Source organism: Phyllostomus hastatus, unplaced genomic scaffold (assembly GCF_019186645.2).
Source record: "Phyllostomus hastatus isolate PE091 unplaced genomic scaffold, TTU_PhHast_1.1 phas_scaffold_28, whole genome shotgun sequence".
Classification (NCBI taxonomy): domain Eukaryota; kingdom Metazoa; phylum Chordata; class Mammalia; order Chiroptera; family Phyllostomidae; genus Phyllostomus; species Phyllostomus hastatus.
Window position 1 is genome coordinate 21,746,614 of NW_025334022.1, and position 13,434 is coordinate 21,760,047.

At 38.1% G+C, this 13,434-nt stretch overlaps 1 protein-coding gene across 6 annotated transcripts in view; it reads right to left on the bottom strand.

Moving 5' to 3' along the window:
• The window catches only part of KLHL13 (kelch like family member 13), a 383,509-nt gene that overhangs the window by 49,161 nt on the left and 320,914 nt on the right, over positions 1-13,434 (bottom strand). For all 6 annotated transcript variants that reach the window (XM_045817707.1, XM_045817709.1, XM_045817708.1 and 3 more), the window contains one exon: positions 5,627-5,768. In XM_045817707.1, the coding sequence (XP_045673663.1) occupies positions 5,627-5,768 (142 nt within the window). The remainder of the gene's footprint in view (positions 1-5,626; positions 5,769-13,434) is intronic.

Genomic DNA, 13,434 nt, shown 5'->3' on the forward strand with positions numbered 1-13,434 from the left:
AGATCATAGGCACACAGAAACAACAAATTAGACCCAAAATATTGGGATCTCACAGATAAGTGATATTAACAGGGACTAAGAAGGAAGAATTGAAGAAGCCATTAACTGTCTGGGTCACACAACTCCAGCTTCAAAAGGAATTGAAAGTAGCTATCTGGGGAATGGATCCATTGGGAGAGACTGTTTTAAGAAGTTTCACTCTACAGGATTACCCACTGCATAACTGTAGTGGGAAGGACATGAGATTAGGCCAAAACTAGAATTTGAATTTTACCACTTATCATTTAAGATGGATCATTATGAATGAATAGGGGTGTACCAGGCAAAAGAAGTACAATAAAATAAGGGCATTTCAGGAAAAGAAAATGGTTACAAAGACACCAAAGTGTGAAAGAACAATATATAGAGAAAGAATAATGAAAAATCAGATGTTCCAGACATTTGCCTTGATATCTGTCCTATTAATTCTACTAAAGTAAAAGGGAATCAAAGATTATATCACTGAATGGATGCTGGATTAAAGATTGGCAGGATTGGAGTTATGGCAGAACAACAGGGAATATAAAATCAAAGGTGCTGAGAGAAAATACTTATCAATCATCTGTCTGATAAGGGATTTGTACATAAAATATATAAATAAATCTTCTAACTTAAAAATAACAAGATAAATAACTGAACTAAAAGCTAGACAAAGGGTCTAAACAGACAGTTCTTCGAAGATGATATAGAAATGGCCATAAGCACAAATGAAAAGATGCTCAACACCATTAGCGATCAGGGAAATACAAATCAAAACCATAAGATACCACTGCACACCTACTAGTATGGCTATAATCAAAAAGTTGGAATCTATGTCTCTAGTTCTTTTTTGCTTGTTTGTTTGTTTTGTTGATTAGGTTCTACCTATAGGTGAGATCATATGGTATTTATCTTTCACTGCTTGACTTATTTCACTTAGCATAATGCTCTCCAGTTCCATCCATCCTGTTGCAAAGGATAGGAGTTCCTTCTTTCTTTCTGCAGTGTATTATTCCACATAGAAGATGGGGAGAATGAGGGGAAGAAAGGTAATATGTAAAAGGAGCCATGGACAAGGACAATGAGGAGGGGATTATCTTTGGGAGTGGAGGTTGGATGGGGCAGGTGAGGGCAACAGGGGGAAATATGGGGACAACTGTAACTGAACAATAATAAAAAAGTTAAAATCCTCATATACTGCCCGTGGGAATATAAAATGGTGCAGCCACTTTAGAAAACACTCTGGAAGTTATTTTAAAAAAATAATTTGGCATAGAATTACTATATGACACACCAATTCCACTCCTAGGTATACATGAAAAACTAATAAAACACGTCCGCACAGACTCCTGTATATGAATGTTCACAGTTGCATTATTGATAATAGCCAAAAAGTTGAAATATCTCAAATTTCCATCAACAGATGAATGGATTTTAAAAAGTGACATATTGATACAATGGAGTATTATTCAATCATAAATATTCAGTATTATTCTAGTCAAGTACTGATATATGCTACAATGTGGATAAACATTAAACACATTATGCTAAGTAAAAGAAACTAGTCACATAAGACCACATATTATATAATTCCATTTATATGAAATGCTCAGAATAAATAAATCTATAGAGACCTCGTGTAGATTAATGATTGCCTAGGGTTGGGGAAGTGGGTAGAAGTAAGTGGGAACTGCTAATGGATACAAGGCTTTTTTTTTTGAGGGCATGACAATGTTCTACAGTGTATTATGGTGATATCTGTAAAACCCTGTGAATATATTAAAACTTACTGAATTATATACATTAAATTGGTGATTATATGTTATATAAATTTTATCTCCATTAAGCTGTTATTTTAAGCAATGAACTTTCTAGAAAGGGTTTGATTCAATGAATTACCATAAGATGGGTGGTAAAAGAAAGATGTTGACAACCTGGGATAACAGAATGCAGTCAAAGGATGGAAGTTTTCCATAAGTACCCACAGCTGGAGTAGTAGGAAAGGAGTGAGGAAAATGAAATAATCCTTGGTTTTTACCAATTACTATTTAAGTAAACCCCACTTAATCTTCCTTACTTAAGTAAAAATAATTTGCTCTAATTCCATCATGGATTCTCCTGAGACTTGTTTAAGGTTCTAGGAATCCAAGCCTATTAGGTATCAAAATTCTTTCCAGGAACTTTCTTTGACAGCCTAGTTTGCTAAAACCTATTGGATGGAGACGACTAATCTCTTAGAGCAGAAGAAGCCCAAGAGATGGACACCTTATTTGGAAAACTCACCATTTCTGATCAACTATATTTTCTCTGACACCTTCCCTATTTGATTCAAATGGAAGGAAAATGCATTATGCACTTTACTTTCCCATAATTGTCACATTTGATCCTCATATCTCTTACCCATATTACAGATAAGGAAGTTGGTTTAAGGAGGATAAACTACTTTCCCAAAGTCATATAACTAGCTGGTAAGGGGTAAAACTAGGCTTCCAGTTATGGCCTAAACACATGAATTTTTCACTACAGTTAAGCAATGGGTAGTCCAGAGTGAGACTTCTTAAGACAGCCTTGGGTGGGTGGGTTGGGATGGGAATAAAAGGTAGAAATTGTACTGCAACAACAATTTAAATAAAATTAAAAAAAAGAATTAAGACAGCCTCTCCCCATAGATCTGTCCCCTTGATAGCTACTTTCAATATCTTTTGATCCTGGAGCTTCTGTGATTGCTAATTTTAAAACAATGATAGCATTTACACATTTAACACTTCTCTAGCTTGTTCCCTTGACAACTACACACCTAAGGTTAGATACCAAAAAGAAAAATGGTCCCTGTTAGTGCATGTACCTAATAATCTCTTTTTGTGTGAACATATTTTTAATAGACTTTTAAAGACCATATACCAAGTTTTTCAAAAGCCACATAGAGTGGTACCTCTATGCCACCACAGAAAATATTAGAACATTAAAAAAAAGTTTAGGAAAGAATGTCTTGCTTAATACAAACTCTCAGGTTACTTTCACACTGCTGTTCTTACCATCAACCTGGACCAACAAAGGCTGAGCTAAACATGACATAACTAAGGGTTCTAAGATCCAATTACAGTTGTGTCAACCATTATGTATTTTTTAATTACAAAGGTAATATGCAAAAATATTTCCATTGTAAAACAAATTAAATAGTAAAGGATTAGAGAGCACAAAATGTAAGACATCATTCACCAGTCCCCCAATGTTTCCAGACTTTTCATTATACATGTATATTATGTATATGTATGCATATTATATATTTTTCTACAAATAGATGGGATACATTACATATTGCTCTGTTATTATTTTAACAGCTTTATTAGGATGTTATTAACATACCATACAATTCACCCATTAAAAGTGTATAACTCAGTGATTTTTAGTATATTCAGAGAGTATGTGCAACCATCTCCATAATCAATTTTAGGATATTTTCATCACCTCAAAAAGAAACCCTATACCCTTTAGGTTTCACCTTTGTATCCTCACACTTTCTTCAACCCTAAGCAACCACTAGTCCACTTTCTGTCTCTATTGGTTTCCCTATTCTGGATATTTCATATAAATGGAATCATATAATATGCGGTATTTTGTGACTAACTTGTTTCATGTAGCATAATGTTTCAAGGTTTAACCACATGTAGCAGGTATCAGTATTTCATTCCTTTACATAACTGAATACTATTTCATTGTATGGATATATCACCTTTGTCCTCTTCTTTCATTATATATAGTCTATCCATTCAATACATACAGGTCTGTCCTGCTCTTTTTAGTGATTGCACATTATTATATATTTGATGTAACATAATTCATGTAGCCATTTCCCTATGGGTGGATATTAAGGTATTTCCATTGTTTTCCCATTATAACATTAACTTACCTCCATATGATGTCATAGGGCAAGGGAGAGGCCATCTCTTTTGTGGAAGACAGACTTTGCCTCTAGAACAGTGGTTAAAAGTATGTTCCTCAGATGTATAGCATCACCTGGGAACTTACTAGAAATGCACATTTCTGCCTCCCCAATTTTTGATTCAGAAAACTGGGGATGGGGACCAGTGCACACTGCTTTAACAGCTCTTCTCCTTATGATTCTGATATGCACTAAAATTTGAGAACCACTGCTCTAAATCTATTTCACTACACTGCAATGGCTTACATTATTTGGTTCAAAGTACATTTTAAAAATTAGCAAAACCACAAACATTGACTTTAACACATGACTATGGTCATGGATAGGTCAGAAGTACAGTGGAGGGGTATATGGGTGTCTCTGTATTTTCTTTAGAGAAAGTACTTTAATATAACAAAAAAAACACCTTTTCTCTCATGCTTCTCCTATCTGCTTGTCCCATTACTGTCTCCTCTCATAGCCTTCAAAAAACAATAATTAAACCATTTATGTAGAATTAAAATGCAAGGAAATACAAATTGTTTCTTTCCCGATCCTCACATTTCTGTTGATGATACCCACAGAACAATGAACCCTAAAACCCCCCTCCCATTAGAAACTTAAACTTTAGAAAAATGTGATCTCACTGAATCACACAGATTAGAACTAGAAGGGAATTTAGAGGTCTCCTAGTCAAGATTAATATTTTAGTGATAAGAAAAATGAAGCCCAGAAAAATCATATAGCACCACAAGGCCATACAGCAAGGATAAGCTTCTTCCCTCACTATGTTATATGTATAGTACACTAATATTATACTTTACACTATATACTGCTTTATTATAATGATTCTTGACCAGATATTTGCATGAAATTCACTGCGGAGATTTCTTTTAAAATACATTTAGAAAGATTTATTTTCCTTATCTTACTAAGCACAGAACACTGATATAATTTAACTGTATCTAGAAGACATTTATGGACATCCAGTATTATATGATTCTCTGATTTAGCAATGCCCACAGAGGTCAGGGAATGTCCACAAGAGTCAGAAGTACTGGGTCTATCCCTACACTAAATACCTCCACATTGCAGTTCTGTATGTTCATTTGGCTTTCTATTGTTTTGTTTTTGTCTTATCCTTGGATGTGAGTTACTACTTCTTACATCTATCAGTGTATTTGCATCCAGCAATTCTCACATTGCTAATGTGAGTTGAGACATCAAATAAATACAACCTTTAGAACTATGATAAAGGTGATAGTAAAATAAGTTTTGAATGAGAAACTGAAAATTTAGTGAGAAGACTTTGTGACAATTACATTGCCTGAGACAATGGAAAGTTAATGTTGCCAGGTACAACATTCTCTAAGAAAGTGTCATGATCTCAAGATCTCCTTTACACTAACAAAACAAAGAATGAACTCTGGGGATTTAAGACCAAGAAGATATGCAATTTCAACTCAAGGTTTCTCCTTTGGTGTTTGTTTGCTTTTTAAAATTAATAAACTTAATTTTTTAGAGGTTTTGGTTCACAACAAACTTGAGCAGAAAGTAGAGTTTCCCTATAACCCCTGTCCCTAAACATGTACAAAACTCCTCTCCACTATCAACATTCCACATCACCAAAACTCTATGTAGTTTCTAAAGCCATGTAAATACTACAAGAAAAACAGTTTAAATTACCTGTAACACCACAGAACTGTGGGTATTGCTGGTAAAGATGCGAGTGGCTCCTGCCTTGGAAGACTGCAAATGGGATGAGAGGCCCATTTCACTGCTTCCAAGGGACAATTTCATGTGTTGGTCTTCCTCTTCCACAAGAGATCTGAAATTTTTTAAATCACAAACAAATGCAAGTTAAAAGTTGTCATGTAATTTACAGTAATGAAATGAATATTTCAAGAAATAATCAGGCATTAGTACCAATCATATGACTCTGGAATATACTAAATTGTGTTTCACTAGATTTTAGGTTCAGACCATTTTTACATTATAGAAAAAAATATATATATTTGCAAGAAGATTCCCAATGTCAGTACAGACAAATGAGACCTGAGAAATCAACCTAAAATCAAGTTCAAACCATAATCACAGAGGGTACCTTTTTTTTTTAAGTGCCACAGTAATTGCTTTTGTTTATTTCACTGTGTAGGTAGAACTGAAATCAAATTGTGATATTCACAGCCAAAATTAATTTGGAATACCTACTTTTAGAAAGATAAAATAATATTGGCCCTGGCTGGTGTAGCTCAGTGGATTGAGCGCGGACTGGGAACCAAAGTGTCCCAGGTTCGATTCCCAGCCAGGGTACATTCCTGGGTTGCAGGCCATAACCCCCAGCAACCGCACATTGATGTTTCTCTCCCTCTCTCCCTCTCTATCTCTCTCTCTCTCTCTCCCTCTCTCTCTCTCTCTCTCTCTCTCTCTCTCTCTCCTCCCTTCCCTCTCTGAAAATAAATAAATAAAATCTTTAAAAAAAAAGAAAGATAAAATAATATTATCATTACTCAACAGTCATTATGCATCAGGCGCTTTGCCAAGAAATTTACATACATGATCTCATGTAATCCTTAAAACAATCCATTGCAATAGGTACTATGACTATGTCCTTTTTATTAAGGATAGGACAAGTGAGCTACAGAAAGGTTAAAAATGACTTATCTAAGGTCACAAAAAATTTTAAGTTGTTGGGCCAGGATTTGAATATAAGTCTAGTCTGACTCCAAACACCAAATGCCCCATTAATACAAGTTAAAGATTAAAAAATGGGAGAGAGGAAGATGGCAGCAAGGTAGGAGGGAGCAGATTCCACATCCCTACACATGGGAGTAAAACCTAGCTGATCTACAGAGGAAGAGCAAACATCCAATAGTTCCCCAGCATATATGAAAATAAGAGACCAGCAATTGTAGTAGACATTGAAAAACCAGATGGTAAGGAGGGTGCTTCAGGACATAAGGTCCCAGGGACCAGCATGGGGACCAGGGTGGCTACAGTCCCAGGCCCCAAGTCTGCTGGGTCTGCCACAGGGTTGTTGGGAGAGAGCCAAGGCAACTGCTCGCTCCCCAGCCAAACAATGTCTGAGCAGCACCGGGAGAAACACAGCTGCTAGCAAACACACAGGGGCTGTGAGAACCCACAGAGTCTGTGGACACCGGCAGAGTTGAGAGTCACGCAGTGATGGGCCCTGACCCCCATAGTCACCAGTCTGGCTGGAGAATTGGGCTGTGCGAGAGGCCAGGTTGCTTTGCACAGTGGCAGGCTTGAGTAGGAGGAATTTCTCAAAAAGAAAAAGTGAAAAGAGACACTGTTTAGGGAATTCTCCTGCAACAATTGCTCCTGCCTCCTCCCCACCTAGCCAGGCAGCACTTCTGAGGAGGCACAGGAAGCCCTGCACACCCCCATAGCACTGGGAAGGATGCGTGCCTGAACCTGAGGAGCAGGAGGTGGCCTGGACAAGCATGCACCCACAACCCAAGAGGAGTGAACTCTGAGGAAGGCCTGGATTCCACACCCAAGGCCCAGTGGAGAGGAACCAGGCTAGCTCTGGAGAGAGTGTGTGGCTAGCCCTGGGGAGAGTGCCTAAGAAGCTACCTGAGTGCTGAGAGGGAAGGGAGAAAATCCCCTCAGCCTGCTGTAGCCAGCAAGACCAGAAAAAGCGGTGTGACGAGTTTGAAACAAGAAGAGGCTTTTTTAAAGTAATTTTCTTATTTTTTAATTTTTATTCTTTTTTATCTCTCAATTCCTTTTTCCTCTCTTGTTCTTTCTTCTTTTATCCCTTCATCCCTTCTTTCCAGTTTTATCTCTTCTTCCTTCCTTTTTCTGCTTCATTTTTTCTCTCTTATTTTAAATACCCACAAGTGAGACAAAAAACCTGTAACTGTGAAAACACCAGAGCTGGACCAAAAGAGGAGACATCCCAACAGATGAGACAGTGAGACAAATTTCACTCTGTTATTACAGAGAACCTGCAAGTTATCCCATATTTGTATTAATTTTTCATTATTCTTACATCTTTTATTTTAATAGTATTTTTGTATTCCTCCTCATTCTGTTTAGTCTTCTTTGCTTGGCTGGTTATATTGTATCATTTGATAAGTGTCCCCTGATATCTCTTTCATAGTGTACTGCTAATTTACTGTCCTTCACTTCACTTGTGTCTCATTAGCACACTACTCAAGGTACTACACTCACTATTCTTGTTATCCAGATCACATAGATTCTATCATATGATTGTTGCTCTAATATTATTGTAAATAATAGCTGTTCCATACAATTGTAAAAACTACACAACACCCATCCTAGACCTTAGCCCACTTCACAATTTCCTGAACTCTATTACTATAGTGGTTAACTCTATTCTCTCACACTCCACAACTATTTACTATCCTTTACTCTTACCTTACTTCAGAATCTGACCTCCCACAACCTCACTGACTTATGGATCCAACTCACAACTCTTCCCTCCCCAACAAGAGTCTTATCTTCTTTCCATCCCTTCTAAAAAGTGGCTAGATGGGTGGAAGATCACAGTTAACACTGTACATAGACAAAAGATCTATCTCTTCTCTACCAGCTGCTATTTTAAATATCACACAATACTCTCTTGCTGCCTTACACCATTTTGCTTTCCCCCTCCAACTGATCACAATAAAAGGTGGTGGAAGCTGTGAACACCAAGATATCCACTGGAAGAGGAAACCCAACAACAAAGGACCCATCAACAGAGAACAACAGAAGAAGGCGAAGGAGGGACTGGAAGCCACACTAACCTCAATCCAGTACCTATCTGGAAATACAACTAAATAGTGGAGAAATTACCCAGAAGAAACAACTGAACAACAACAAGAGAGAATCATCAAAACCTTGTGCACACAGAAGAAACAGCTTCAACACAACCTGCCCTCACAAGCACAACAAAATACAAGAGGTGGTGGACAGAGTGATGCTCAGTGAACCAGCTGGTGGGAAGGGACCATGAAAGAAAAACCCAACAACAATCGAAACCCAAAAGAAATCACACAGCCAACTTAAATGACAGCCCAAGACCAGTGAGCACGGGAGATCAACGAGACCACATCACTGAATCTCACAGGTATTCTGCCACAGAAGTTCACACCATAAACGCAGGGAGCCAGAACAGATCAATTTAAGAAGCTGAGGCTAAAAAGAAGAGTTTTAGCTGAGGCTAAAAAGAAGAGTTTCAAAAACAATGGGAAAACAAAGAAACAATCCCCAAATGAAAGGAAAGAAAGAAGCCTCAGAAAGAATGCTAAATGAAAGAGCAGCAACTCAATTATCAGATATTGAGTACAAAGCAATGGTTATCAAGAAGTTCAATGATCTCACAGTGAATTACCAGAAACTACAGGTAAACTACAATGAACTCACTACAAACTATATAACATGAAAAAGGAAATATAAACTATCAACAAGGGCCAAGTGGAAATGAAGAGTACAATTTCTGAACTGAAGAACACAGTAGAGGGAATCAAAATCAGGATCAATGAAGCAGAAGATCAGATTAATGAGCTAGAAGACAAAGCAGAGAAAAACACACAGAAATAGCAAGAAAAGGAAAAGAGGCTCACAAAGAATGAAGAGGGATTAAGAGAAATGCAAGACAATATGAAACATACTGATATCCATAAACAAAGATACCACATTGAGAAGAAAAAGAGCAAGGGATACAAAACATATTTGAAAAATTAATGATGGAAAACTTCCCTAATTTGATGAGAGAAAAAGTCACACAAATCCAGGAAACACAGAGAGCCCCAATCAAGAGGGAACCAAAGAGGCCCACTTCAAGAAACATCATAATTAAAATGGTAAAATTCCAAGATAAAGAGAGAATCCTAAAGGCAGCGAGAGAGAAACAGGAAGTATAACACAAGGGAGCCCCAATAAGGCTAGCAGCTGATTTCTCAACGGAAACGCTCCAAGCCAGAAGAGAATGGAAAGAAATATTCCAAGTAATGAGAACCAGAGGCCTGCAACCAAGGCTACATGACCCAGCAAGGCTCTCAGTCAAGGCAGAAAGCCAAATGAGAAGCTTCCCAGACAAAACAAGTCTAAAAGAATACACCTCCACCAAACCAGCTCTGCAGGAGATGCTAAAGGGACTGCTTTAAGGAAAGGAAGGAAGAGAGAGAGAGAGAAAGAGGAACACAGGTATATAACTGGCAATGAATAAGTACCTATCAGTAATAACCTTAAATGTAAATGGATTAAATGCTCCAATGAAAAGACATAGAATATCTGAATGGATAAGAAAGCATGACCCATACATATGCTGCCTACAAGAGACCCACCTCAGGATAAAGACCTACACAGGCTGAAATTGAAGGGCTGGAAACATATCTTCCAAGCAAACAGACAGGAAAAAAAAAGCCAGGGTAGCAATACTCGTATCAGAGAAAATAGACTTCCAAAAAAGTGCCATAAAAAGAGACCCAGAAGGTCACTTCATAATACTCAAGGAAAGAATCCACCAAGAAGACATAAACATTGCAAATATATATGTACCCAACATAGGAGCACCCAAATACATAAAGAAAATCTTAGAGGACTTCAAGAAAGTTATTGACAGGAACACAATTATACTGGGGATTTTAACACCCCACTATCAAAAATGGACAGATCTTCCAAACAAAATATCAACAAAGATATTTTGGCATGTAACAATGCCATAGATGAAATGGACTTAACTGATATATATAGAGAGAGCTCTCCATCTCAAAGAAGCTTAAATACACATTCTTTTCAAATGCACATGGAACATTTTCAAAGATAGAACACATGATAGGACACATAGCAAGCCTCAACAAATTCAAGAAAACTGAAATCATATCAAGGATTTTCTCAGACCACAGGGACTGAAACTAGAAACCAACCCCAAGGGATAAAACCCGAAACACTCAAAATCATGGAGATTGAACAGCATTTTATTAAACAATGAATGGGTCAAGAACAAATTTAGGGAATAAATTAAAAAGTTTCTGGAATCAAACGAAAATGAACACACAACAACCCAAAAGTTATGGGACAGAACAAAGGCAGTCCTGAGAGGTAAGTTCATAGTGATACAGGCCTACCTAAAAGAGTTACAAACATTTCAAATAAACAACCAACCCTACATCTACAAGAGTTCAAAGAACAACAATAAAGACAGCCCAGAGCAAGTAGAAGGAAAGAAATAACCAAGATCACACCAGAATTCAATGTCATAGAGACAAAAAGCACATTCTAAGGATCAACGAATCCAAGAGCTGATTCTTTGAACAGATAAAAAAAATTGATGAGACTTTAAGCAGGCTTATCAAGAAAGAAAAGATAGGGTATCCAAATAAACACAATCAGAAATTAAAGAAAAGAGATCACAACTGATATCACTGAAATACAAAAGATTGTAAGAAATTACTATGAAGAATTGTATGCCAAGAAATTTGAAAACCTAGGTGAAATGGACAAATTTCTAGAAAAATATAATCTTCCAAAACTCAATGAAGAAGAAGCAGAAAGCCTGAAGAGACCAATAAGAGCAGATGAAATTGAAGCAGTAATACAGAAAACTCCCAACACACAAAAGCCCTGGACCAGAAGACTTCCGGCTAAGATGGAGGTGTAGGTATACAAACTGTGCCTTCTCGCACAACCAAAATACGGACAACAATGATTTAGAAACAAAATAACAATCAGAACTAACAGAGAATTGAAGTGTATGGAAGTCCGACAACCAAGACTTAAAATACACACATTCACCCACACTGGTAGGAGGGGCAGAGTCATCTCCAGGGTGGAGAGGGGTCGCCGCACCAAAAACGGTGGCACCAGGAGCACTAGGCAGCAGCTGACAAACCCTGGGCACGCAGGTGGTGGCTGGCAGACTCCGGGTGTGCAGTGGCAATAGGCAGACCCAGCGAGGTGGCAATTGTCAAGCGGGACATGGTGCACAAGGTGGCAGGAAGTTGGGGCAGTCCCACATTCATGCATGCAGATAAACCAGGCGAAACTGGGGATTGAGACAGATTGTGCAACCCAGGGTCCCAGAGTGGGGAAATAAAGCCTCCAAACACCGATTGAAAACACCTGTGGGGGTTGAGGTGCCGGGAGAGACTCCCAGCCTCACAGGAGAGTTTTTTGGAGAGACCCACAGGGCTCTAGAACATACACAAGCCCATCCACATGGCAATCAGCACCAGAAAGGCCCAGTTTGCTCGGGGGAAGCAGTGTAAGGGACTGAAATCTGACAGAGAGAGAAGCAGACGTCATTGTTCCCTCAGAGACCCATCCCCTACAGAGAGCGTCACAACCCAGCAACTGGGTGAGTACATAAAGCTCTGCCACTCATACGTAACAGGCGTGACAAGACCAATAAAAAAATTTTGATTTATTCCGCTAAATGTAGAACAGATCAAAGCCCCAGAGCAAATACAACTAAGTGACCAAGATATAGCCAACCTATCAGATGCACAATTCAAAGCACTGGTGATCAGGATGCTCACAGAATTGGTTGAATTTGGTTGCAAATTAGATGAAAAAATGAAGGCTACACTAGGTGAAATGAAGGAAAATGCACAGGGAACCAATAGTGATGGGAAGAAAACTGGGAATCGAACCAATGGAGTGGACCAGAAGGAAGAAACAATCAAACAGAAAAGAATGAAGAAACAAGAATTCAATAAAATGAGGAGAAGCTTAGAAACCCCCAGCACAACTTTAAATGTTCCAATACCCAAATTATAGAGGTACCAGAAGGGGACCAAGAAGTAGAAAGTTATTTGAACAAATAATAAAAGAGAAGGTCCCCGTTCTAGCAAAGGAAAGAGATTTCTAGGAAGTCCAGGAAGCTCAGAGAGTCCCAAAGAAGTTGAACCCAAGGAGGAACACACCAAGGCATATCATAATTACATTACCAAAGATTAAAATGAAGGAGAGACTCCCAAAAGCAGCAAGAGAAAAGGAGACAGTTACCTACAAAGGAGTTCCCTTCGGACTGTCAGCTGATTTCTCAAAAGAGACCTTAAAGGCAAGAAGGGGCTGGAAGGAAGTATTCCAAGTCATGAAAGGCAAGGGCCTACATTCAAGATTGCTCTATCTAGCAAAACTTTCATTTAGAATGGAAGGGCAGATAAAGTACTTCTCAGATGAGGTCAAGTTAAAGGAGTTCATCATCACCCAGCCCTTATTATATGAAATGTTAAAGGGACTTATCTAAGAAAAAGAAGATGAAAACATGTGTAGTAAAATGACAGCAAACTCACAATTATTAACAACCACACCTAAAACAAAAACAAAAACAAACTAAGCAAACAACTAGAACAGGAACAGAATCACAGAAATGGAGATAACAATGAGGGTTAGCAACAGGGGAGTGGGAGAAGGAGAGAGGGGGAAAAGGTGCAGAGAATAAGTGGCATAGATGGTAGATAGAAAATAGACAGGCTGAAGGCAAGAATAGAATGGGAAATGTAGAAGCTAAAGAACTT